Raw genomic sequence first — 26,793 nt, 5'->3', positions numbered from 1 at the left:
GCCACCAACGCCCGGTTCTCCTTTTAACTAACCCTTTTTATTTTTTAAGGATTTTTTTTTTATGTGTGTGGGTGTTTTGCCTGCATGTATGTCTGTGTACCCCATGCCTGCCTGATACCCATGGGGGTCAGAAGAGGGTGCTGAACCCACTGGAACTGGAATTATAGATGGTTGTGAGCCCCCGTGTGGGTGCTAAGACTTGAACCCTGGGCCTCTTCAAGAGCAGCAGAAGCCGCTGAGCCATCTCTCAAGCAACCCCACCCCCCAGGTCCCATGCGTTCCAGGGTGGCCTGAACTTGGTATGGAGCTGAGGACGATTCACCGTCTTCCTGCCTCTACCTCCCCAGCCCATCACCCCTGGTTTATGTGGCGCCGGGGATCAAACGCAGGGCTTCTGGCATCCCGACAAGGCTCTCTACTGACTGAGCTGTCTCTCAGTGAGGCTGTGCCTTCAGACTCCAAGTCCACCTTGCAGGACCCTAACCCATTGCTCACCTAACCCTGCCTGAGGGCCCCGCTCAGGAACCTTCTGTGACGGTGACTGTCCCCTTTTGACTACCATTTTCACCACTGGCTCGATAGAAGCTGGCTGGTGCGGGGTGTGGGGATGATTTTCCTGGACCCGAATGGAGAGGGCACTTGTTATTTCCTGCCATTGAAGAACAGTGGTCCATCTGACTTCACTGCTCTCCACTGGGAACTCGTGTTTGGAGCGCAGCCAAGTGGAGGCTTGCTTCTTTCTGCGTTGGCACGCCGGCTTCAGCTGGCCCCGGTGTGACATGGGAGCCACTGATCGCAGTGCCCTGTGGGATTGTTTCTCATTGTGTCTCTCATCCTTGTCTGCCGAGCTCTGCCAGTTTTCAAAAACTCTGTTCTCATCGAGATTAAAATCCGTATGTCTGTACACATCAGTGGGGCTTTAGTTTCGGTTTGGCTTTTGACTTTTTGACCTTGTGCGGACCAGGCTAGCCTCAAACTTGCTATGCGGCCAAAGATAACTTTGAACTCCTGATCCTTCTGCCTTATCAACATTTTGGTACCCAGGATTAAAGAGAGGTTGAGGGAGGAGGATGGGCCTAGGCTACATGGTGAGTTCCAGGGCAACCCTGTCTCAAAAAAACAGTAATGAGAACCACACAGGGCAGATGAGTTGGCCCAGGGGGTAAAGGCATCGGTACCCAGCCCTGATGGCCTGCGTTTGATTCCCGGTACTCACACAGAGCTGGACAGACCTGAGTTGTCCCCTGCCCTCTGCATACATGCCACAACACGCACACGCACACTCACACGATGCAATTCTAAAAATCTAGCAACACTTAATTAAAAGGACTTGTCAGGGTCCCTTTCCAGGAAAGGATGGGGATGGTGATGGCGGCACTTTATGGCTGTGAGCATTCTAGAGGGTGAGGGCATGGGCTGACAGGACTTCTGCAGAAGTTATCTGTCTCCCAACTTTATTGCAGGTCGCTGTCCCGAGTCTCAGCGAGGCCGTGCAGGACGCAGACTTGCTGGTGTTTGTCATCCCCCACCAGTTCATTCACAAGATCTGCGATGAGATCACAGGCAGGGTGCCGAAGAAGGCCCTGGGCATCACGCTCATCAAGGTAACTACTCGTGAAGGGCAGACAGGACGCAGGTCCTTGGGCCCTGGTTCCCCTGTTCACTCCCTCTTTCCTCTGCTTCAGAGCGTCTGGGGACCTGGTGCCCTCTTCTGGCCTTCTCGGGAACTGCACACACATGGTAGACATACGTGCAGGCAAAATGCTGATACACAATAAACATTAATTTAGTAAAAGAAAACTGAGTGAGGTGTTGACAGCACTCAGGATGGCTGTTCTGTAAGACGGGAGAAGGGTGGGGAGAAGGAGAGGAACCTGGGGAGAGGACCCCCCACCCTGCCTTTTATGGGAGGAGCCAATGAAGGAGCTAGCAAAGATCTATTTTGTTAATTATGTGTGCATGTCTAAAATATGGCTGTGCACACGTGAGTGCAGGTGCCTTTGCAGGCCAGAGGCATCGGATCCCCCCTGGAGCTGGAATGAAACACAGATCTATCTCCCCACCCTAGAGAAAAGAATTGGGCCTGAGGGTGTGGCACCAGCTTATAATAGGTTCCACACTTTGGGCAGCCAGAGCCAGATGACAGTGCAGTTGCCCTGTTCACAGGTACTGCCACTGTTCACTTGTCAGTGACAGATGGAACTAAATTGGTGCCTGTCGTGACTTTAGGGGTAGCATATGCTATGGATCCAGCCCCCCTGTGTAACCATCAGGAGCTCCCTTGCCACCCCAGTAGCCTGCTCCTTAGAGCCTCCAGGAGCCCTGGAAGGTGCCACTGGGCCTGTGTGCTCTCAGGCCAGAGCTCCCATACCTCAAAGTAACCTTGGCCACCTCGTAGGGGTCCCTGAAACCCTGTGGCCAGCAGTGTGTCGATTCTCAAGAGCAAAAGGCAGTCTGGTTCAACATGACTCGGCCGCCAGTCGAGACTCTGACCCCCAGGTCGTTTATTTTAGGCATATTTAAGCGCAGCACAATCCTGTGAAAAAAATTTCCTGGTGATAATTAACTCAATCCCATGTACGCAATAAGGCCTAAGACTACAACAAAACTCTTTGTAAGATGGCTCTATAGATTGAGAAAAACAAGCTCATGATAAGGCCTGGGGGAGGCTCTGATGTGGTGTCATCACACAGACAGCACAAAGGTCGCCAGGCTATTAACCACGCCCGTTCCCAGGCTACGGGACAGGAAACAGGCTGTACGTCTCTCGCTGTGGTGAGACAACCCCGTGAGTTCTCACTCCCGGCTCCCCTAGTGCTCATCCGTGAGATCATCTGTGGCTCCCACACCATCTTACCCCAAACGACCTGCCTCATGCCATTCTATCGTGGGTGTTTGACAGAGACAGTCTCGCCCCGTACCCCAAGCTGGCCTTGAACTCAGAGCAGTCCCCCTGCCTCAGCTGGGTTACAAGTGTGGTGGGATTGCAGGTGCGAGTGTCTCTTGCCACTTTGACATGCAGTTGCCCCCCCCCCCACTCCTCTGCATCCTTCCAGGGCATAGACGAGGGCCCGGAAGGGCTGAAGCTCATCTCCGACATCATCAGAGAGAAGATGGGTATTGACATCAGTGTGCTGATGGGAGCCAACATCGCCAGTGAGGTGGCTGCGGAGAAGTTCTGTGAGACCACCATTGGTGAGGCTGCGCGCGCGCATGCGTGGGGGGGAGGGGCGGCGGCGCTCGCAGTGCTGGGGGCGGAGCCTGTACCATTCCTGTTTGTTCCCCGACTCCCACTGGGCTCTTTCTCTCTTCCCTGCTCTGGGGCTGGGGGCCTCATATGTGCTACACACATGCTCTACCTATGAGCTCAAGCCTGTAATTCCAGTATTCTAATAGGTGGAGGCAGGACGATTAGGAGTGCAGGGCCATCCTTGGCTACATGGTGAATTTGAGGTGCACCTGGGCTACCTGTGACCCTGTCTCAGAGTAGAAAGCAGGGGAGAGGGTGCTGGGGAGATGTGAAGAGTCTGCTAAGGGCAGGAGGACCTAAGTTCAGATCCCTAGTGCTCATGAAGAAAGCAGAATCAGGTGTCTGTGATCCCAGGACTGGGAGGCGGTGACCGGAGGATCCCAAGGGCTTGCTGGCCAACTGGCCTAGCCAATCAGTGAGCTCCAGGATCCACGAGCTACCCTACTTCTAAAAACAGCTGGAGGGCCTGAAGAGGTGGTTCAGCTCTCTTTGCTCTTAGAGAAGAACAGCAGCCACATGGAGGCTGGGAATGCCTGTAATTGCCGGGCGGTGGTGGCGCACGCGCCTTTAGTCCCAGCACTGGGGAGGCAGAGGCAGGTGGATCTCTGTGAGTTTGAGGCCAGCCCGTCTACATAGTGAGTTCCAGGACAGCCAGAGCTACATAGAGTAACCCTGTCGGGAAAAATCAAAGAAAAAGAAAAGAGAGGGAAATGTCTCTTAACTTCAATCCTAGGGGATCCAATGCTCTCTCTGCCTCTGTGGACACTAGGTGCATACGTGGTACATATTACAGACATGTAGGCAAAACATCCATACACACTTATAAATAAAACAATTTTTTAAAAGGTAACAAGTTACTGTGGAAGAATACCCAGCATTGCCTTCTGGCCTCCATGACTTTAAAGATTTATCTTTTTCTAAATGTATGTGGAAGGGTGGTATGCATTAATACAGCTGCCCTAGAAGCTGGAGGGGTGGGATACCCTGGAGCTGGATTTAGGGGTAACTGTAAACCACCTGACATGGATACTGGGAACTGAACTCAGGTCCTCGTAAGTACTCAACCACTGAGCTACCCCTTAACTCACTTGATGATTAGATGGTGCTGGGCCTTGGGTTTGCTATGCCCTCTGCCAGTGAGCTCCATCTCTAGCCTCCGGGTCTCTGGATTGATGGCATTAAGGACCAGTGGATGTTTAACTCTAGAGTGGGGAGTATCAGCCCGCTTGTGTTTTCTCTGGGGGGTGTGGAATCGGCATAATTTAGAGCACGAGATAGCAATGCTGTCATAGTGTGCGCTGCTGCCCCCTTGTGGAGAACTTGCCTTTCTGCTGATTTTACAAAGCCAGTGTGCTTTCGAAAGCAAGTATGGTTCCATATTTACTCACAGAAGTCCTGAGAGGGCCACACACCCCAGACATCTAACATTGTTTCTAACATATATGTGATCTGAAAAATAATATGGAATGGAAGAGGAAATAGCCCACATCTGACCTCCAGTCACACAGGCAAGCACCTTGCACAGACACACAATTACACAATCACACTCACATTCACACACACACATACACACACACACACACCAGCAAATGTCAGCTGACATCGTAATTGTGGGACTGGAGCCCTGTTTCCACCAAGGCTGTTTCCTTTCTGATTCTTATTTAACTTTGCAGCCATCATGGGAGTACCCGGTGTGTTTTCTCAGGAGGAACCTGGAGGAGGGTTAAATCAAGGTTCTGCAAGCTTGGTTTCTGTCCAAATCATCTAGGGAACCTCAGAAACTAGCTTGCTGTTCCACTCCGGGGGCTGTGATTTCATGCATCTGGGCCGCGGCCTGGTTAGCAGTGTTCTGAAAGCTCCCGGGTGGTGGCATTTGCAGCCAAGCCTGGGGACAGCCTGTCTCCCACCTGGAGACAGGCAGAGCCTGGGGCTAGAGTCTTGGGTGGTTTCCACTGTCCTGATAGTTGCTGCTGGCTTGTGGCCTAAGGTCCTGAGTTAGACCCTGGGGATTTGCCAACACACCCCACCCCACCAGTCAGAGCAGATTTCACACCGGGCACCATGGGGAAGGTTTTACTTTGGTTTGTTTTCCCTTTGTTGCTGTTGTTGTGGTTTGTTTGCTTTTTTTTAATATATTCTTTTTTAATTTAAATTAAAAACAATCTTATTTTACATACCAATCCCAGTTCCCTCTCCCTCCCATAACCCCCCAACAACCTCCCATCCACTCCCCAGGGAGGGTGAGGCCTCTCATGGGGGATACAAATTGGAAAGGAAGAAGCCAAACTGTCATTATTTGCAGATGATATGATAGCTTACGTAAGTAACCCGAAAAACTGTACCAGGGAACTCCTACAGTTGATAAATACCTTCAGCAAAGTGGCAGGATACAAGATTAACTAAAGCCGGGCGTTGGTGGCGCACCCCTTTAATCCCAGCACTTGGGAGGCAGAGGCAGGTGGATCTCTGTGAGTTCGAGGCCAGCCTGGTCTACAAAGTGAGTTCCAGGACAGCCTCCAAAGCCACAGAGAAACCCTGTCTCGAAAAACCAAAAAAAAAAAAAAAAGATTAACTAAAAAAATCAGTAGCCCTACTATATACAGAAGATAAATGGGCTGAGAAAGAAATCAGAAAAACATCACCCTTTACAATAGCCACAAACAACATAAAATACCTTGGGGTAACTCTAATCAAACAGGTGAAAGACCTGTATGACAAGAACTTTGAGTCTTTAAAGAAAGAAATTAAAGAAGACACCAGAAAATGGAAAGATCTCCCATGCTCTCGGATAGGTAGTATCAACATAGTAAAAATGCCAGATTCAATGCAATCCCCATAAAAATCCTAGCACAATTCTTCACAGACCTTGAAAGGACAATATTCAACTTTATATGGAAAAACAAAAAAACCCAGGATAACAAAAACAACACTGTGCAATAAAGGTTTGGTGTTTCTTTTTTTAAAGATTTATTTATTTATTACATATACACCAGATTGAATTGTAGATGGCTGTGAGCCACCATGTGGTTGCTGGGAATTGAACTCAAGACCTCTGGAAAAGCAGTCAGTGCTCTTAACCTCTGAGCCATCTCTCCAGCCCCAGGTTTGGTGTTTTTGAAAACAGCTTCTCCATGTAGCCCAGGCTAACCTGGGGCTCATGGCTTCTGACTCACTCTCACAGACACCAGGGTTACATGTAACATGTAACATGTGGGTTGCCAGGGCTGATTTCTGATGGTTTGCCTTGTGTCACTCTTTGCCACAGGGTCTTGCCGTGTAGACCAGGCTGGCCTTGAACTCTCAGACATTCACCCGTCTCTGCCTCCAGTGCTGGATTAAAATCATCACAACCGACTGTTTCTATTTGTATAAGTCAGGATTCTCTAGAGTCACAGAACTTATGAATGACAGACAGGCTGCAGTCTAGCAATGGCCAGTTGTGAATGGAGAGGCCAAGAATCTAGTAGCTGTTCAGCCCCAATGGTGGGGGGTGGACGTATCCCAGCTGGTCTGCCGGGATCCTGAGGATTGAATGGATGTCCTGATGACAAGGCAGATCCTAAAACACACATAGATCTTACATTCTGTCTCGAGAAAAACCTTTCATGTTTAATAATTTTAAAATGTATGTCAAATGTACTTATATTCAGTAAACTAAAGATACCTGTTGAATTGTAAATAATGGGTTCTAGTATGAGGGGTAACTAGATTTTCTTCAAAATCAACTATTACTGTGTAGGGTGGGGTGTTTGTGCTAAGGAGGTCAGAGGACAACTGTGGAGTTGGTTCTCCCCTTCCACCTTTACATGGGGAGAACCCAAGTCTCCAGGTGACGGGGGAAGTCCTTCCGTGTATATGTTTGTCCTACTTGTTGATGAATAAAGCACTGTTGGCCAATAGGGAAGCAAGATAGGTGGGACTAGGAGGGGTGGAGGATTCTGGGAAACAGAGGCACAGTCAGTCACCATGTAGCACGCCAGAGGAGTAAGAGGTTCGGACCCTTTCTCCGGTAAGAGAAGACCATGTGGAAATACTCAGATTAGCAGTTATGGGTTAATAATTAAGTCAGAGCTAGCCAACAAGAAACCACTGCAAACAGCCAACAGCTTCATAATTAATATAGCGTCCTGCGTGTTCATTTGGGACTGACGCGGCTCTGGGGCCAGGCTGGCGGGAAGAATCTCGTTACAGTCAGGCTTTTACAACAAGTATATTAACCCACTGGCCACCGTGCCAGCACACAGTGGTTTTCGATTTTTGAGACAGGTGTTATGTGGCATAGGCTGGCCTTGAACTCCTATATTGTTTGCCTAAACCTCCCGAGTGCTAGGCAAGGGATATCATTATTTTCTGTTTCTGCTACCTGAATTGAAGTTTACCCTAAAAAATCACATCTGTGTTAAAAAACCCAGCAAGGCTGGACTTGACTGAAGTTAGCTCTTGTAGATCTGGGGATGAGAGCTATGGTTTTGGGTCCATAGCTATGTGCTTGTTCGCTCTCTCGCTCTCTCTCTCTCTCTCTCTCTCTCTCTCTCTCTCTCTCTCTCTCTCTCTCTCTCTCTCTCTGTGTGTGTGTGTGTGTGTGTGTGTGTGTGTGTGAAGAGCCCATGTTACTTTTGTAATAAAAGTTAATACTTTAACCTCTGCTGGGCGTAAAAGTGGACACAGGACACGCCACTAATCTCTGGCTCTCCCAACCCTCCTACAGGCAGCAAAGTGATGCAGAATGGCCTTCTCTTCAAAGAGCTGCTGCAGACACCCAACTTCAGAATCACTGTGGTAGACGATGCCGACACCGTGGAGCTCTGTGGTGCTCTAAAGGTAAAGTCAGCCTTGGCATCCCATGCAGGGGAGGAGGTGTCAGGCTAGCCCAATGCTGGCATCCCACGCAGGGGAGGAGGAGTCAGGCTAGCCCAATGCTGGCATCCCACGCAGGGGAGGAGGTGTCAGGCTAGCCCACGCTGGCATCCCACGCAGGGGAGGAGGTGTCAGGCTAGCCCACGCTGGCAGTCTAATGCTGAGAGTGGGCTCTGAGTGCTGGTTGGTTGGTCCCTCTGTGTGTGTGTGCTCAGGTGTGCCTGCAGGAGTCAGGACATCGCCAGCGTACATCCTTGACTTCATCTGGTTTGAGACAAGGTCTCCCTGCCGTTCACCTTTGGGTACATAGGCCAGCTGGCCCGCCGCCTTCCGGGGTTCTCCTCTCAGGCTGGGGTCACAGATGCGTCCTGCTGTGTGCAGTTCCTGGGGAGCTGGGGGTTGATCAGGTTGTCAGGCTTGCTCGGCAAATGCTTTAGCCACTGAGCCTCCTCCCCAGCCGTGACCCTGCTCTTGTCACAGGTCCTGTGAAAAATAGCATGCCTCCATCTTAGCTTCCTGATTTTCTTCTTTCCTAGATGGCAGGCTCTGTCTGGTTACTTTTATTTATAAATATCAGTGAACTGTGATTTTCTTTTTGGATAGTTTTCAGATTACTTTTGTTTGTGTGCATGTTTTGCTCACATGTATATACGTGCACCACATGTGTGCCTGGTGCCACGGAGGTCAGAAGAGGGCGCTGCAGCTCCTAGAACTGGAGCTGCAGACGGTTGTGAGTTGTCTGGGGTGCTGGGAACCGAGCCTGTGCTGCAGCAGCTGCTCCTGAGCACTGAGCCATTGTCTCGTCAGCCCCACACTGTCGCTGGATTTCTGGGAAACTGTTATTTATCTCGAAGACTCTATTATTTTTTTAAAGATTTTATTTATTATTATGAATACAACATCCTGCCTCTATGTATGCCAGCAGGCCAGAAGAGGGCGCCAGATCTCATTACAGATGGCTGTGAGCCACCATGTGGTTGCTGGGAATTGAACTCAGGACCTCTGGAAGAGCAGTCAGTGCTCTTAACCTCTGAGCCATCTCTCCAGCCCCCAAGACTCTATTCTTATTTTTGTGTGTGTCAGTCTGAGCGTGGACACATGTTCTGCTGCTGGTGCCCACAGAAGCCAGAGAAGGCAAGGGATCCCGGGAGCTAGAGTTCCTGGTGGCTGTCAGCCACCTGACGTGGGTGCTGGGAATCAAACTCCGATCCTTGGGAAAGGCAGCCAGTGCTCTTAGCCACTGAGCCATCTATCCTGCCCCCGCTGCCTTTATTTTTACTTACCTGTGTCTGTATGTGCCTGTACATTTGTCTGTGTACCACAGCGTACAGTGCCCTTGGAGGCCAGAAGAGGGCGCCAGATGCCTTGGAACTGCAGCATAGGAAGAAGGATACAGACTGTTGTGCAGGTGCTGGGGATGGACCCTGGGTCCTCTGCCTAAGCAACCAGTGCTCTCAACCTTGGGCTTGGTCTCCAACTCCAGTACCTTGTTCTCTGAGGTGACGGCCTTGGCAGCCGCTTTGTGTTTGACTTCTCTAGGGTTTCGCCATCCTCCTTCCTCACCCAGATGTTACCTTGAGTGGAATTTGTTTCCTCTCACTCCACTCCACTGGCTTCTCATTCTTTCCCCCGTGGGAGAGTTGTCTCCTGACAAGAGGGCTTTTTGGTTTCTTTGTTTTGTTTTTTCAAATAATAGTTTATCTTTGTTCCCTAGAGTGAAAAAGAAGCAGTTTCGATTGGCCAGTGACCAAAGATTGTCAAGGAGACAAAAAAAAAAAATCACAACACATTTAATTAATTGGTCAATCGGCCTCTAGCTCCCCAGGGTGCAGAAGGCAGCTTGCATCTGCCAGGGAGGACTATGTCCTGTCAGCAGGGCAGGTCTGAGGAGTCTGTAAAGCGAAAGCAGGGAAATGGAGAAAACAGCAGCAGCTTGTTTACAGTTACTTCAAAACTAAGGCCAGGTTGTTTTGTGAGATGGGTTCGAGTAGCCCTGTCTGCATTGAGGGTGACCTTGGATTCCTGATCCTCCTGCCTCCATCTTCTAAGCACCGGGATTGCAGGCTTGTGCGCCACGTCTAGTCCAGGTGGTGCTAACGACCAAACCCAGGCTTCAGGCCGGCCTGGCAAACGGTCCCGGCTGAGCCACACCCCTCGCCCTGCCTTTCTTTGTTGAGCTCAGGGAATCCCGGGCAGACTCCTTGTCACTGGGATGCACCCACAGCCGTTTCAGGTTTTGTTTTGAAACGGCATCTAGCTGAAATGTCCAGAGTGGCTTTCAATGTGTTATGTAGCCCAGACTGACCTGGGGCCCACTCTTTCCCCATCTTGACTGCTCCTCCACACCCAGCACTTCCTGTCAGTATCGACTCCTGCTTCCGGGAAAAGCTCTGGGACCAGTGACGCTCTGGCGGGTGAGGCTGGTGATGTGGCACTTGGTGAGAGCGACTCCATTCCCGCCAGGCTGGTCTGGGGGTCGCATGTAGAAGTGGCACCCATAGCGATGGCTTCCTGTCACCTTAATTAAAGAATACATCTTTAATTCCAGCTCTCGGGAGGCAGAGGCGTGTGGATGTCTGTGAGTTCAAGGCCAGCCTGGTCTACACAGAATTCCAGGACAGCCTTCAAAACAATACAGAGAAACCCTGTCTAGGAAAAACAAAGGAAAAAGAATAGGTCCAGGGAAATGTTCCCACATTGTCCGTCTGTCCTGAGTGGGGAACAGGCTGAGGAAGCAAAGCTACAGAAGCTCTTTCCATGAGCTTTCTCTCCAGCAGTCAGAACTGCTTGACCCTGCCTCTTTGGGGGCACAAAATGGAGGATGGGACAATGAGGCGACTCTGGGTAAAGCCACCTTGTGCCAAGCCTGGCAACCTCAGGCAGTTCCAGTGCTGTGTGCAGTGGGAGAACGGACTCTTAGTTGTCCTCTGACCTCCACGCATGCCCAGTAGTATGCACACACACTAAACACATACTAGATAGATGGATGGATGGATGGACAGACAGACAGATGACATTTTCTTTTCTTGTTTGTGTTTTTGAGGCGGGGTCTCTCCATGTAGCCCCCCGGCTGTCCTGAAACTCAATGTGCATACAAGGCTGTCCTCACAGAGATCTACCTGCCTCTCTGCCTCCAGGGATTAAAGTTGTGCGCTACCACACAGCTTTAAGAAAGGTAATTTTTTTTAAGGAGTGGGAGTGGTAAGGATGTAGCTAGCTCTCTTGGTAAGATGCTTGCCCAGCATTCAAGAAGCCCTGGGTTCATTCCCCAGCACCACATAAACCAGACATGTTGGCACACACCTGTGATCCTAGCACTGGGCAGGTGGAGGCTGCAGACATGCTGGCGCACACCTGTAATCCCGCTGGTCAGGTGGAGGCAGAAGGATCGGAAGTTCAAGGTCATCCTTGGCTACATAGGGAGTTGGAAACCAGCTTCCCTCCCTGCTTGTACAGTGTAAATACCCAAATACCCAGCAGCATAATCCAAGGCTGCTTGTGGGGTTGGAGCAGCTGGGAAGGGTGCCCGGTGACTGGCACCCAACTGCCTGTTTCTAACGAGCCTTGCCAAGTTGAACATGGAAGCCGGAAGGAAAGCACCTGCCCACCCCCTTCTCAGAAAAATCTACATCCTCTTTTCTACTCAGAATTTAAAAGCACTTTTTAGAATTAACATGTGTGGCCACAAAATGCAACGCACATTCTAAAACGTCTAAGACATCTGGGTTTCACGTGTGGGGTCTCTTTCTGAAGCCATCAAGGCATCGGCTTTGGCAGCTTTATATTGGGTGAGATTTTTATGGCTTTTAATAGTCCCTTATTAAACTAAGGACCACTCAGCAGCGGGGGGCATCATGAATGCCTAATTGCTCAGCATTAGCCAGTAGCTGCACAAAGCTGTTTTTAAGTGACTGGATATTTTGGGTGGTCAGTCAGGAGATGATGTGAAATCCCTCCCTGAACAAAGGGTACTGGGTGAGAAGACTCTAGATGGATGGTTCTAGAAAGCTTCTGCTAAGGGGCATCTGTGAGTGGATTCACGCCTGTAGGACTAAGTGACAGGTGGGGGGGGCAGAGGCGGGGCCCCTTGTTATTCTTCCCCAGGGCCTGTCCATTATTCCTTGATCCGTTGGCAGAAGGGCCAGAGCCCAGACTCAGGCAGCAGGAAGCTATTTGTACTCTGGGTCTGTTGGGCTACCTTGCTGCTTGCCGCTGGAGACACAGCCCATGTTGCTTGGCTCTGACCTCGTCACTGGACAGAAGAAATTGTGTTAGTGCTTGAAGTCGTCAGCTAGAATCGATTTTGTTTGTATCCTTGTGTGTGTGTATCTGATAGGAGGCTGTAGGTGCGTGCGCACACATGCATACATGGAGACCTAAGGTCAGTGTCTCCTCCAAACCTCCTTCCACCTTCCTTCGGAGAAGGGCCCCTCGCTGCTGCAGCTCTCCCACCCGCCTAGCCTGGCTGGCCAGTGAGCTCCAGGGCTCCCCTTGTTTCCATCCCCAAACTTGGGGCTCAGGCACCCACCCACATACCTGCTCTTGCATGGGTGCTGGCGGCTGTTTGTACCGCAAGCTCTTTACCCACTGAGCTGTCTCCCAGTGCTCTCTTACTGTTTTTTTCCTTTTTTTTGCATGTTCCAAAAAAATCACTTAAAGGCCGGGCGTTGGTGGCACATGCCTTTAATCCCAGCACTGGGAGACAGGTGGATCTCTGTGAGTTCGAGACCAGCCTGGTCTACAAGAGCTAGTTCCAGGACATCCTCCAAAGTCACAGAGAAACCATGTCTTGGAAAAAAACAAAATAAGAAAGAAAGAAATCACTTAAAACTACAAATATTACTTTATACTGAGAAATACAGCCATAAGTACAGGTGAAGTTGAAGGTTCTGCAACTGCACCACCTAGAACATCCACAAACCACTTCATACGTCTTTATTTATTAACTTTTAAGGCAGTGTCTCACTGTGTAACCTTGACTGGTCTGGAACTAGCTATATAGACGAGGTTGGTCTCTTGCCTTCTCAGTGCAGGGATTAAAGGCAGTTGGCTCATACGCAGGGGTACTCTCCTTTAGAAACTCAAAGACTTGCCAGCCTGAGGAAAGAGGGAGTGTACTAAAAACTGCACGTGCACACTGATTATTCCTCCAGTTATTTTATGTGTGTGTGTGTATGTATGTATGTATGTATGTATGTATTTTTCCCCATGTATGTCTATGCACCACATGTATGCCTAGTGTGTGTGTAAGCCAGTAGAGGGACGTCTTATCCCCTGGGACAGGAGTTACAGAGGTGTTGTAAGCTGCTTAATGGGTGCTAGGAATTGAACCTGGGTCCTCTCTAAGAGCAGCCAGTGCTCTTAACCTCTGAGCCATCTCTCCAGCCTCCAGGCTTCATTTTAAAAGCAGTAAACAATACATCAGAGACACTGGCCCGTTTGATTTCTAAGGTGCTGTGTCTTAGGTTTAGTCTGCAAAGACCACACATTTATTGATTTTTCCCGTTGCTAGGATAAAATACCCTGACAAAAGCATCTTGAATAAGAAAGGGCTAGTGTTGGCTTAGAGTTTCCAGGAGAATGGGATCCATCATGGCAGGAAAGACATGGCCCCAGGAGCAGGAAGCTGGAGATCTCACTGCACACACACACACTCAGGAAGCTGGAGATCTCACTGCACACACACTCAGGAAGCTGGAGATCTCACTGCACACACTCAGGAAGCTGGCTGATCACACACACACACACACACACTCAGGAAGCTGGCTGATCTCACTTCACACACACTCAGGAAGCTGGAGATCTCACTGCACACACACTCAGGAAGCTGGAGATCTCACTGCACACACACTCAGGAAGCTGGAGATCTCACTGCACACATACTCAGGAAGCTGGCTGATCACACTGCACACACACTCAGGAAGCTGGAGATCTCACTGCACACACACACTCAGGCAGAACAGAAGGGGTGCCCGGCTCTGCATCCTCCAAGCACACCCCAGTGTTGTCCCCTGGCTGTGACATGAGCTTCTGGTCGCAGATGGTGCCTTCTGGTACCCAGGGCTAACAGCCTGACCTGGCTAGCTCCTTTGCTGGTGCCTATCCGCAGAGTAATCACAGTGTCTTTTGTTGTTGCTGTTGTTTTGTATTTTTGAGACAGGGTTTCTCTGTATTGTTTTGGAGGCTGTCCTGGAACTCTCTCTGTAGACCAGGCTGTTCTTGAACTCACAGAGATCTGCCTGCCCCTGACTCCTGAGTGCTGGGATTAAAGGCGTGCACCACCAATGCCCAGCCCACAGTCCTGGGGGATTAAGCTGTCATGGCAAGAGGGACGAGGCGGCAGGTGAGAAGACAAAGTGACAGGAAGGGGGGGCGGGGGCGCTGGCAGGTCACACTGTAAGCGCAGTCAGGAAGCCCAGAGAGGTGGATGCTGGTGATTGTCCTTTTCTCCTTCTTATTCAGTGGGGGACCCCATCCCAGAGAATGGTACCGCCCTGTTTGGAGGGGTCTTCCCACCTTGGCTAACCCAGTCAGTGTGATCTCATGCCGTGTGCCTGGAGGCACTCGTCCTGCGTGATGACTAACGTTAACCACCACAGTCTCTCAAACAGGCTGTCAGTTGGCATAAGCCCCTCCAGTCTGTCATACCTGCCTGGCTGGCACACGTGGTTGGGTCTCATCTGTTACACAAACCAATTATATTTTGGCCAACCCTTAATTTTCTTTCATCCAAACCCGTCTTGTTTATTTTCCCGCTTACTTGACTCCAGTGTCAGTGGTTGTGTGTGGAATCACTTTTGTTCTAGCTAGAACTGCTTAGTTTGCGTCCACGTAGCCTGGACCTGAGTCATGTATCCATTATCAAAAAGACAGGCCGGTGAGACAGCTCAGTGGGTAAAGATGGTCCCTGCACAAGCCTAAAGTCAGAACTCTCTGGAAACCACACGAAGGTGGATGGAGGGAACGGATTCCACAAAGTTGACCTCTGACCTCCACGTGGCGCACACACACTAACAAAATTTTGAGTTAAAAAAATACTTGCTTCTAGAAGCAAATGTGGCTTACCTGTGACTGTAAGCCAGGGAGGCTTTCGGAGTCTCGGGAATCTCAGGCCAGGTGAGGGCGCTCTCTTTAGATGGCTAACGCAAGAGTTCAGACGGCCACTAGGTGCGATGCTTGACTTCCAGAAGAGGGGGAGCTGCCCTGGGTACTGTAGAATAGTTCTACCTACGTGGTAGGAGTGTTTGTATGCCCTGCAGGGGCATGGCTGCCTGCTGGCTTGACGTATACACATACCTATAGATGATATACGTATGTGAATACGGAGAGACAGACATTGGGGGAGGGAGGACGAGACACTTTGAACGCCATATGCGCCTGATGACCTTGAGCTTTTTCTTCCTTCTTTTTGTTTTGTTTTGTTTTTCAAGACAGGGTTTCTTTGTCTCGAGACAGCCTTGGCTGTCCTGGAACTCGCTTTGTAGACCAGGCTGGCCTCCAACTCTCAGAGATCTGCCTGCCTCTGCCTCCCGAGTGCTAGGGTTAAAGGCGTCCCCCCCGCGCCAGCTTTTCTTTTAATTTTTAAAATGTTATGTGTTTGGGTGCTTGCCCAAACCCCTGTCCATGCACCACGTGTGTGCAATGCCTGCAGACCAGAAGGGGGTGTGGGATCCCTCAGCAGTGGAGTTGCAGATGGTTGTAAGCCACCATGTGGGTGCTGGGAATTGAACCCGGGTCCTCTGGAAGAGCAGCCAGTGCTTTTAACCACTAAGCCACCTCTCCAGCCCCACCCTTGACCTTCCTGACCCTCCTGACCCCACCGGGCTTGCAGGTGTGTGGCACCCACTCCTAGCTCGTGGTGGAGTCAAGCTCTGGACATCACACTTGCTGGGCAAGCATTCTGTCAGCAGGTCTACATCCCGGCCCGGGCAAGAGTAGAACTGAGCCCCACCCACCCGACCCAGTGCGCCACTGAAGAAGCCGCCCCTCCGAGTGGACAGCTGCTTGTGACTGCTGCTCTACCCTGGGGCCTGAGGAAAGGTTTAACACACCTGTCTTCCAAAAACCATGACATTTATAGCTTCAGCTAGTTGAGGGCAGATTTGTACAAGCAAGACGGTGGGGGGGGGGTGTAACAATAACTTTCATAGCTGAGCTTTCTCAAGGGACCTCTGCTCAAACTCTGCTCAAACATGCTCTAGCTGGCTCCGTGTGTGTGTGTGTGTGTGTGTGTGTGTGTGTGTGTGTGTGTGTGTGTGTGTGTGTGTGTTAGCTGGGGGGGTCCAGGGTCCCATTAGAAGACAGCTGGCCTGTCCTAGGCCCCCTGGTGGGGACGTCAGCCACTCCTGGAATCTTTGAGGCGGCCGAGACCCCAGAGTCATGCTGGGGAGCCTGCTCCCTCTGGCCTCTTCCTTGTCTGCCTTTTCTCTGAATGCAGCGACCAGAAGAGCTGGGCTGGCACTGGAGGCTTGTTCACACTACCCTGCTTAGCCAGTTGACAGAGGACTCCTGCCAAATCTTTTTTGGTTTCTCCTGTGAGAAAGCCCTTGCCTGGACTCTAGGGGGGTGGCGGATCTGTGTCTTTTGCTCGCTGAGCCTGAGGGCATGGTGTGTCTCTGGTTTCCTCATCCTCCACTGTGCGTGATGAAGGGGCCGCCGTGTGAGGATCTGTGAGGTGTGGATCTATTCTATTTTTAGTGTTTGCAGCCAGGCCTTTCACTTGCTAGCCAGCAGTCTAGCACTGCGCCGTTAGCCGTTGCTATCCGGGTTGTCTCTCTCTTCCCGACCTGCCCTCCGCCTCCCTCTGCCTCAGGGAAGCCATGGAGGCCTGTCCCTGCGACACTGAATTGCAAGGGTGTGAGGACCCTGGGAAGAGAGAGGACAAGTGCCCTAGACATTGGAATCAGTGACACGCAGGGCACATATCTTGTCTGGGGGTTGGGCCTCAGGGGTGAGTCCCGCTTCTTCCGCCTCTCCATCAGGGGGTAGGAGTGTGAGCCCATGCCTCAGAGTCTTGGTGTGGCCCCACCGTCATCGGCAGGAACCCCTGCTGCATGAAAGAGCCTGCTCTCCCCATGAAGCCATAGATAATTCCTAGGATTGGTCCATCATGTCATCATCTAGAATGCGTGACACAGACACGTAGTCCAAGAGACAGCAGAGAGGTTCAAACTCCAGTCATTTAGCTTGGATTCCACTCTAAGCCTTAGCTCACTGACAGGAGCTCAAGGAGACCGCCCGCCTGCTTCCGAGCTGGACTTTATAAAGGCTTAGTGGCCACTGTGGAAACCGATACAAAACAGACATATCAGGGTGGCCCAGCTCAGTGCGCTGGGCGTGGGTCTAACCTTGGCCTTCCTAGACTCTTTAACCAAGTTTCCCGACACGGGGCCCGATCTGCAAGCAGAGGCCCCTTGTTTGGTAAGCCAGTTCAGATGGTATCCTTGGAGGTCAAGTCCAATAAGAGCTAGAAGAGTCAGATGGGCTGTCGGACCTCCAGAAAGAAGGGACTGCCATTTGTACACACATTTTATTTTTCCTGTTATGACCGGCAAGCTTTTTCTGCAAGGGCTTAGATAGGAAATGCCTTCGGTCCCCGGCCCACATGTCTGTCATGTAAGTGACAGAGTCATCAGCAGGTGGTGTGGACAGGCTCCACTCGTGGACCACTCGTGACTGTAAATACCAGCACTAGGTGGGCGTCCTCTATACCAGATTATCACCTAGGAAAGAGGGTCCCATATCTGATTTGCCTGTCCATAGGGGAGCAGATGCAATACAATACAAAGAGTGGGTACCCCATGAGTATTCATTCAAAGGAAACAAATAGTTGCATGTATGTTTACCTAGTAACCCAGCAAGCCTAGACCAGTGGTTCTCAAGATCCCCTTAAGGGTCGAACAACCGTTTCGCGTATGGGTCGCCAAAGACCATCGGAGAATAGATCATTTACATTACAGTTCATAAAAGTAGCGAAATTACAGTTATGAAGTAGCAATGAAAGTTTTATGGCTGACCATCCTAACACGAGGAAATGTATCAAAGGACGGCAGCCTTGGGAGGTTGAGAGCCGCTGTCCTAACCCATACCCAAGAGAACGGCCCGCAGGCCGTCAGCCACAGACAAGAGCCAGATGCTCAGTGACACATTAGCAGCTGTAGAGGAGCTCGCTCAGTTCACCCATTTTCCTGGCAGTTTGCACGGCGGCGGATTTCAGGGTGGGGCCCCTTTTTAAGGAAACGTGAACTCTGAGGATCAAACGCAGATCCTTGTGTTTGTTTGCATGGAGAGTACGGTGGTGATTGTCGTGGGGGTGGGGGTGTGATGGGGTAGTGGAGGTGGTGTGTGGTGAGGAGGTGTGTGGTGAGGAGGTGTGTGGTGAGGAGGTGGTCGTGGTGGTGCTTGTTTGATACATGGTTTGCAGCTCTGACGGGACTGGAACTCAGTGTATAGATCAAGCTGGCCTCAAATTTGCAGGAATCCATCTGCCTCTGCCTCTCTAATTCTGGGGTTAAAGGAGTGAGGCACCAAGCCACAGCCTAGCACTGTTTTGATAAGAAAAGGCAAACTAGTTTGCCCAGAGACTGCTGCCAACGGCTCTAGCTGCCCAGCCCATGCTGACCCCACCGCAGTGCATCCTGGCCCTTTAAGGCCGTGTGAGCTCTGGTGTCAGCGCCTCCTCTGTGGTCTCTGCAGAACATTGTTGCTGTGGGAGCCGGCTTCTGCGATGGCCTCCGCTGTGGGGACAACACCAAGGCGGCCGTCATCCGCCTAGGACTCATGGAAATGATCGCTTTCGCCAAGATCTTTTGTAAGGGCCAGGTGTCCATGGCCACCTTCCTGGAGAGCTGCGGGGTAGCTGACCTCATCACCACCTGCTACGGAGGGCGGAACAGGAAGGTGGCAGAGGCCTTCGCCAGGACCGGGAAGGTACCCTGAACCCCAGCCTGCTCCACCTGTACTGAGACCCCCTTCAGCCGGGCCCCCAGATGGGGGGAAGTGAGGCCTGCCCCCACAGAGACCTCCTGTCTGCCCTGGCCGTGTTCACCTGCCTGCTCTGGCCCTTAAATGCCTGTATCTTTTTCTTTCCTTTAGTCTTTTACAGTTAGCATACAAAGTAACAAGTTTTGTGATTGTTTTCATAATCCTTAGTGTAGGTTGACCTCCCCCAGCTCCCTGCCTCTAACTTCCCTCTCTCCACCCCATCCCTGATTAGGCCCTTCTACTGTCAGAATTCTCCCCCCTTTTCATATATCCTGTGTTCTGTTACCCTGCCTGGTCCCATAAATTCCCTCCCCCATTTCTGGGGGCTTCTTTCTAGTCTCCTGGTCTCTGCCCACGCCCACAGTAACATACAGACACAGAAACTAGAAGCTGGGAGGCTGGGGAGATGGCTCAGCCACACAAACACGAGGACCTCACATTGGCTCATGGGACCCACATGAAAAGCTGGTGTAGCCATGTGAGCCTGTAATGTCAGTGCCGAGGGCGGGGGCAGAGACTGGAGGATGCCGGGGCTCACAGGTCAGCAGGCCCAGCTAAGCTGGTGAGCCTCAGGGGGAAGCTGGACAGGGAGTGAGGAAGACGCCGACAACATCAGCCTCTGGCCTCTACATGCATGCAGGCATGCACACGCGCACACGTGCACAAGCGCACACACGCATGGGCACACAGGTACACACAGGTACACACGCACACAGGCAAGACCCTCCTGTGGGAGAACATGCACTATTTGAGCCTGGGTGACTTCACTTAATGTGACCCTCTCCAGTCCCATCTGCCTGCAGATGTCATGGCTTTGTCTTTCCTTACGGGATGTCCAAGAAGCAGGATGTCTCAACCTCTGGGAAGGGACAATGCTCAAGTGGACCCTGTCTTTTTCCTTTGCTCCTCAGACCATTGAGGAACTGGAGAAGGAGATGCTGGACGGGCAGAAGCTCCAGGGGCCACAGACGTCCGCCGAGGTGTACCGTATCCTCAAGCAGAAGGCGCTACTCGACAAGTGAGAACCCCCCCCCGTTGTCCGCGCAGCTAGTTCCTCAGACAGTCACGGAGGCTGAGTGAGGGAGCTGCTGGGCCAGTGTACTCAGGACCTGACTGGATCTGTTGTATGTGACTTGGACATCTCTGGTGGAGAATAGCTACATACACAGAACCGACGTCAACTTCGTTGAGAAGAGCTCAATTCTATAGATGGAGCATGGTATAGAATACGAAACTCTAGTCAAGTGTGCCCAACATTTCTACATTGTGACATGACATTGTCATCTGCAAGGTTCACACTTGAAAGCCCTGCAGTTGAGTAACAACAACAACAACAACAAAAGTCAATGTTTTAAGTCAGTGTGTGTCACCACACCTGGGTATTTTGGTTTTCATGAAGAAACAGAAGCATGAGCTGGGTATGGTGGTTCATGCCTGAAACTGCAGCACTGGGGAGACTGAGGCAGGAGGATTGCTACAAGTTTGAGGCTAGCTTAGGCTACAGAGGGATTTCAAAGTCAGCCTTAACTACAAAGTAAGACCATGAATTTTAAAGTGGGGGAGTGAGCTCGGCACAGCAGTGCACGCCTTTAGCCTTGACACTCAGCAGACAGAGGCAGGAGGGTCAGGAATCCACTGTCAGTGTTTGAGGCTAGCTGAGAGGAGAGAAAAGTCTCTCTGGCTCATAGTTTCAAAGGTCTCAGCCTGTGGTCCCCTGGCCCCATTGCTTTGGGCTTAAGACTATGCAGGACATCCCTACATCCCTGCAGGTGCAAGACATCCCTACATCCCTGCAGGTGCAAGACATCCCTACATCCCTGCAGGTGCAGGACATCCCTACATCCCTGCAGGTGCAGGACATCCCTACATCCCTGCAGGTGCAGGACATCCCTACATCCCTGCAGGTGCAGGACATCCCTACATCCCTGCAGGTGCAGGACATCCCTGCATCCCTGCAGGTGCAGGACATCCCTGAATCCCTGCAGGTACAGGTGCAGGATATCCTTGCAGGAGCACATGGCTGAGGAGATCTTTTTGTGGAGGCCAGGTTGCAGAGTCAGGAAAGTTTCCCGTATCCCAGTGACCTCACTTCCTCCCCTCAGGTCTCATGTCCCCAAGGTCCCAGTACCTCCCAATCACTCAAAGCGTGGAGGGGTGCACTTAGGTACCAGACCATAGGGACATGTACCATTAACCACCCCCTAATTCTAGAGGGGGAGACCTAGCTGCCAGAGCTTGCGGGGAAGCTGCCAGCCACAACCACAAGAGTATGTGCACTTCCCTTCAGTCAGGAAGTGGCACACGATCATATTTCACACAAAACATGGGCCAGGCATGGTGGCTCACACCCTTAATGCCAGCCAGCATTCAGGAGGCAGAGGCAAGCAGATCTCTTGAGTTTGAGGCCAGCCTGCTCTACTTAGTGAGTTTCAGGCCAGCCAGGGCTATGTAATGAGACCCTGTCTTAAATAAACAAACCAAAGTTTCTGAAGCCAACCCCCAAAGTTGTCTTCTGATCTCTGCGCGCGCGCACACACACACACACACACACACACACCTGCAGGTATATGTTGCATGTTATCCACAGAGAAGACTACTCAGACGTGGGTTTAGGCCAACAGGGAATCTTTATTAGCCAGCTTGGAGTTGAGGATCCCAGTGAGGCCCTGCACCTTTCTCATGGGTGAGCTTTTAAGCATGAAAACTGTATCCTGAGTTGACACACCTCAGTCAGCCAGAATCGCAACTACAGGAGCCAGAAAGCAAGGCTAGCACATTTAGGGACTTCCCAGAGCTGTGGACCTTGATGGATTAGGTCTTTGTTCTCCTTTTGGCAGATAACCCTGCCTATGTGTTGGGTTTCTAGGCATGAATTGTTCTTGCATCATGGTATCAGTTGTGCTCAGCCCTGGGGGTGGGGGGCGGGGGTGGGGTGGGGTGGGGTGGGGGTGTCGGTCTGTTACATCACTAGCGTGTGCCCGTGCACACGCGTGGCGCACACACACCCGAACCCACTCCAAGAGGCAAGGTGAGCAATCTAACGTGTCCTCCCCTTCCTGCCCCTCCAGGTTTCCACTCTTCACAGCGGTGTATCAGATCTGCTACGAAGGCAAGCCCGTCACAGAGATGCTGTCCTGCCTACAGAGCCACCCGGAGCACATCTGAAGGGAACTGGGCAGCCAACAGGGGCAGCCTTGCCTACCGTGGGGTCACCCAGGAAACCAGGGCTTGGCAGTGAGATCCCTGCTGAGCTGTACTCTGACCCTGAGCAGCACATACACAATGTTACAGCTTTGATCCTGTGCTGGGACAGGCACGTCACCTGCTGAGAGAGAGAGTGAGAGAGTGAGAGAGTGAGAGAGAGAGAGAGAGAGAGAGAGAGTGTGTGTGTGTGTGTGTGTGTGTGTGTGCACGCACTTGTGTGGGCATTCTCCTTTCTCATTCTGTGGGTTGTGTCTCTGAACCCAAAACAGGTGTCTATATTTCAATGATCACATTCAAAATCTCTCCACCGGGGCAGCTTGTGAGATTGGAACGAACTCAGCTAAATTTTATGAATTCTATGGATGTGACTCATTTAATATGAGTGGAAGGAGGAATTGGTTTTTTTCTCTGATACAATTATCCAGAAAACTCCCTGGATTGTGGGTTGGCTGACTAACAATCGGGTGTGTTAATTGGCTAATCCACTTACACATTTCTTTGTGATAAAGATGTCCCATTTCTTGCCTCTTTCCTCCTCACTAGCTGCCAGGATGGGCTTTTACATGGGGACATCCCTGCAGTGGCAGAGGGGGGGACATCCCTGCAGTGGCAGAGGGGGGGACATCCCTGCAGTGGCAGAGGGGGGGACATCCCTGCAGTGGCAGAGGGGGGGACATCCCTGCAGTGGCAGAGGAGGGGACATCCCTGCAGTGGCAGAGGAGGGGACATCCCTGCAGTGGCAGACGTATCCTTCTGGGGACAGACACTTTATCATGCTCTTTGTTGGGTGGGGCTTTTTTGCACCTGTGTCTCTTCAGGCTTATGGAAACCTGAAAGAGGCCACGGTCACTCCTCATGTAAGAAGCCATAGTGGTCCCTGGTCCCCCAGGGACATGAACAGGAGCCTAGTATATATTCCTCTATCCCTCCAGGATGTCACTGGGCCTCTTTGACCTCTAGCTGACCATTTGTAGGAATGCTACCTGCAGCCTTCCCTGAGGCCACAGGAGGCTTCCTGCCTTGGGGATTTGTGGGACAAAGAGTCTTGAGGAAGGTCACTGCTGCAAGTGATGTCCCCAATGCAGCAGGGTCACTGTACTCTTAAGAAAGCGGGTTCCCAGGCCTCAAGAATAACCCCTGTGTTTCAACATGCCTCCCGTGAGTTTCTGAAGTCCACTACAATTTGAGAGCCACTGCACTGAAGAATCTGTTCTAGCTTGGCCTTCGTTGAACAGTGCTCTCTATAGGTGGCCCCTGGAATGGCCAGGCGAGCTTGGAAAAAGTCGCCTCTGCACACTTTCCTAGGTGTAGCCTGGGTGCTAACACCCGCATAGACCCTACTAAGTTAACAAGTCCCAACACTTAGATCGTACTATCAGCCCAAATGTCTAGAGAAGACTGCTACAGAGGGAGGTGACCCTCACTCCCCACAGGAAATTAGGAGAGCTAACTACCTGGGAGAGTTTGTTCTGTGTAGCCTGGGCTGGCCTTGAACTTGCCAACTTCTTGCCTCTGTCCCCTGAGCAGCTGGCATTGCAGTTTTGAGGGAGCTTCCAGGTGACAGGGTCGAGTACAGATAAGGTGATGTCAGCCTCGCTGAAACGCACACTATATGGAGTGAGTGCTTTGGAGTCTAGAGTTAGACTGTGAATGAGTGTATGTCTATTTAAAAATTACCAGCCCGTGAGGGTGGACATGTGAATGCCATCCAGTCACGTGCTTCTAGCTTCGGGGACTTTCCACTTTTCTCTCCTTCATCCTGAGCTTGGTATCCCCCACCCCGCTCAACACCCCGCATATAACTGAAATGATTGTAAAAATAAGTTTTTATGGGAATTTTTAAACTCTCCCGAAAGACTTTTGGAGCATTGTGGAAGGCCCATACCTAAAAGTCTACGGAAGCGCACAGCTGAAGTTTTCAGTTTTCATAATGATGTTGTCAATTTAAATTCTTTTCTTGCCTCCGGATGAATCTTTTTAAAAAAATTTGTACATAGGTAACAAAGAGTTACTTTTTAAGATATCCAAAGGGCTGCAAGCTACTGTGGTGTCTACAAGTCTACAATGAGGAATTGTTAACGTCCTGTGTCTTGTATCCTCATTTACACCCTCATTGACGTCCACTGTCTCTCTAGGCCTCGTTCTTCTGGGTCCTTCCCTCATGAATGCCCCTTACTGACTGACGTCAGTTGACGTGCTTATCCTAACCCACACACGATGGGAGCAGGGAAATCTAAGTTTGTTCTCAGACAGCCAGAAGCATCACGCTGTGAGTCATGTATCTTTGTAACCACCTGCTGACGGATGCTTCTTACGAGCTGTGGCAATAGGAACAGAGGCACCTAGAGTACATACTGAATCTGTGAATGTAAAACTAAACTATTCCTTGCTACTCTCCTCCCCACCATAGCTGGAGGTGAATCTCTGGGGTCCAGCCTTCTGGCGTTCCGAGAGCGGGCCTCAGGAGGGTGCTGTGGCGAGGGGGCAGTGTCCAAACGGAATTGTTTCTCTTCAGTTCTACTTGGCTAGCCTCTTACCCCATATGTACTGTTTATGTACTGTATATGTACTTGTATGGACTGTAGGCGGGTGTATAATTTGAAGGCTTGGTTTAATAAACACCACCTCTCAGACCCGTACCATGGAGCCTATTTTTCTTTTTCTTCCCGTCTTTTATAAATTTTCGTTTTATAATTCCATTTTATGTACATGGGTGTTTTGCATGCGTGTATGTATGTGCACCTTGAGAGTGCCTGGTGCTCTCAGAGGCCAGAAGAGGGCACTGGGTCCCCTGGAACTGAAGTTACAAATGGTTGGGAGCAGCCCTGCGGGTGCTGGGAATCACTCCGGCTCCTCTGGAAGAGCAGCCAGTGCTCTTAACTGCAGAGCCAGCTAGCTCCCTGACCTCACTTTTTGGCTTTATGAGACAGGGTTTCATGTAGCTCAGGCTAGTCTCAAACTTGCTACATGGCTGAAAGTGGCTTTCCTGATCCTCCTGTCTCTAACCACCCAGGAGCTAGGATTACAGGCATGCACCACCATGCCTGGCTCTCTCTCTGTTCTTCCCTCCTCCTCTCCAGAGTGTCTGTGTCTGTGTGTGTGAGCACAGGAACACGTGTGCCATGATGAATGTAGCTCCCAGAGGCCGACGCGTTCTCCCCTCCATCGTGAGCACTAAGGATTGAACTCCGGTGGTCAGGCTCATGTAGCGAGCCCTTTAATCCCGTGAGACACCTCCATAACCGTGTTCCTTCTCTTCCTCCATCCTTCTCCTTCTTCCTTTTGCTACAAGGTCTATGTAGACCGGACTGGCCTCAGGCTCACGGAAATCTGTGTGCCTCTGGCTCCTGAACACTTGAGTTATAAGCTTGGCCCTTATTATTTTCATATAGTTTTGCATAGGTCAGGTCTTCTTTTAGAAATCTGAATCGTGTTGCATTTCTAAAACTTAAAAGACACTTTTTAGAAGAAATGCTTCGGCGGGAAGTGGTGGCTTATGCCTGCAACTCCCAAACACAGGAGGCTGAGGGGGGTTGCCATGGGTTTGGGGTGGCCAGTCACCTGGGGGTCGGCTCTCTCCTTCCACCATGTGCGTTTTAGGTCTTCCTACCCCATCCTTCAGGACTTATTTCTCCTAGGCTATGTTCTATTTGGATCTGGACAAACATGTAGGAAAGCCACTGGGATGTGTCGGTTAACTGATGTGTTACCTAGATAGAGTCACCACCTGAGACTAGCACTCTGCAAGGCTTGTTATCCCCCCCCCACACACACACACATACACACCCCGGCTATCGCTTCACTGAATTTTAAGATGAGGAAGCGACCCCTGAACCCTACAGCAGCGTTTAAGACTGTGATGCTTATACTGATCATCAACTATATAGGCTCTAGACTCACGTGGAGACAAATCTGGAGAAATCAGCAGATGAACACCTGCCGCCCTAGCAGCTCACAACCACATATAACTCCAGCTCCAAAGGATCTACCTGCATTCATGTGAACACACCTACACACACACAATAGTAAAGCAAACCTTCAAAACATACTTCTGAGGATGTCTGTGAGGAGTTTCTAGACAGGGTTAAATGCAATGGGAAGACTGACCCTGTGGGTGGCACCATTCCCTGGGCTGGGGTCCTGGACTGAATATAAAGAGAAAGTCAGCTGAGCACCAGCCTCATCTCCTGCTTCCTGTGGACACACGTGACCAGCCTGTATCTCCTGCTTCCTGTGGACACACGTGACCAGCCTGCATCTCCTGCATCCTGTGGACACATGTGACCAGCCTGCATCTCCTGCTTCCTGTGGACACATGTGACCAGCCTGCAATCCCTGCTTCCTGTGGATGCACGTGACCAGCCTGCAATTCCTGCTTCCTGTGGACACATGTGACCAGCCTGCAATTCCTGCTTCCTGTGGATGCATGTGACCAGCCTGCAATTCCTGCTTCCTGTGGACACACGTGACCAGCCTGCATCTCCTGCTTTCTGTGGACA

The 26,793-nt window shown here is 51.0% G+C and overlaps 1 protein-coding gene across 1 annotated transcript in view; it reads left to right on the top strand.

Moving 5' to 3' along the window:
• Gpd1l (glycerol-3-phosphate dehydrogenase 1 like) overlaps window positions 1–24,933 on the top strand; it is a 35,825-nt gene extending 10,892 nt beyond the window's left edge. The window contains exons 3-8 of the mRNA XM_005075035.4: window positions 1,464–1,604; window positions 3,057–3,195; window positions 7,959–8,071; window positions 18,803–19,036; window positions 20,002–20,108; window positions 22,159–24,933. Coding sequence (XP_005075092.1) covers window positions 1,464–1,604; window positions 3,057–3,195; window positions 7,959–8,071; window positions 18,803–19,036; window positions 20,002–20,108; window positions 22,159–22,255 — 831 coding nt within the window. The 3' untranslated portion in view covers window positions 22,256–24,933. The remainder of the gene's footprint in view (window positions 1–1,463; window positions 1,605–3,056; window positions 3,196–7,958; window positions 8,072–18,802; window positions 19,037–20,001; window positions 20,109–22,158) is intronic.
• The last annotated feature ends 1,860 nt before the right edge of the window (window positions 24,934–26,793 follow it).

This window comes from Mesocricetus auratus, unplaced genomic scaffold (genome assembly GCF_017639785.1).
Source record: "Mesocricetus auratus isolate SY011 unplaced genomic scaffold, BCM_Maur_2.0 Super-Scaffold_100691, whole genome shotgun sequence".
In the NCBI taxonomy this organism is placed as follows: Eukaryota; Metazoa; Chordata; class Mammalia; order Rodentia; family Cricetidae; genus Mesocricetus; species Mesocricetus auratus.
The sequence above is the reverse complement of the archived record's forward strand: the minus strand, read 5'-3'. Positions and strand labels throughout refer to the sequence as shown.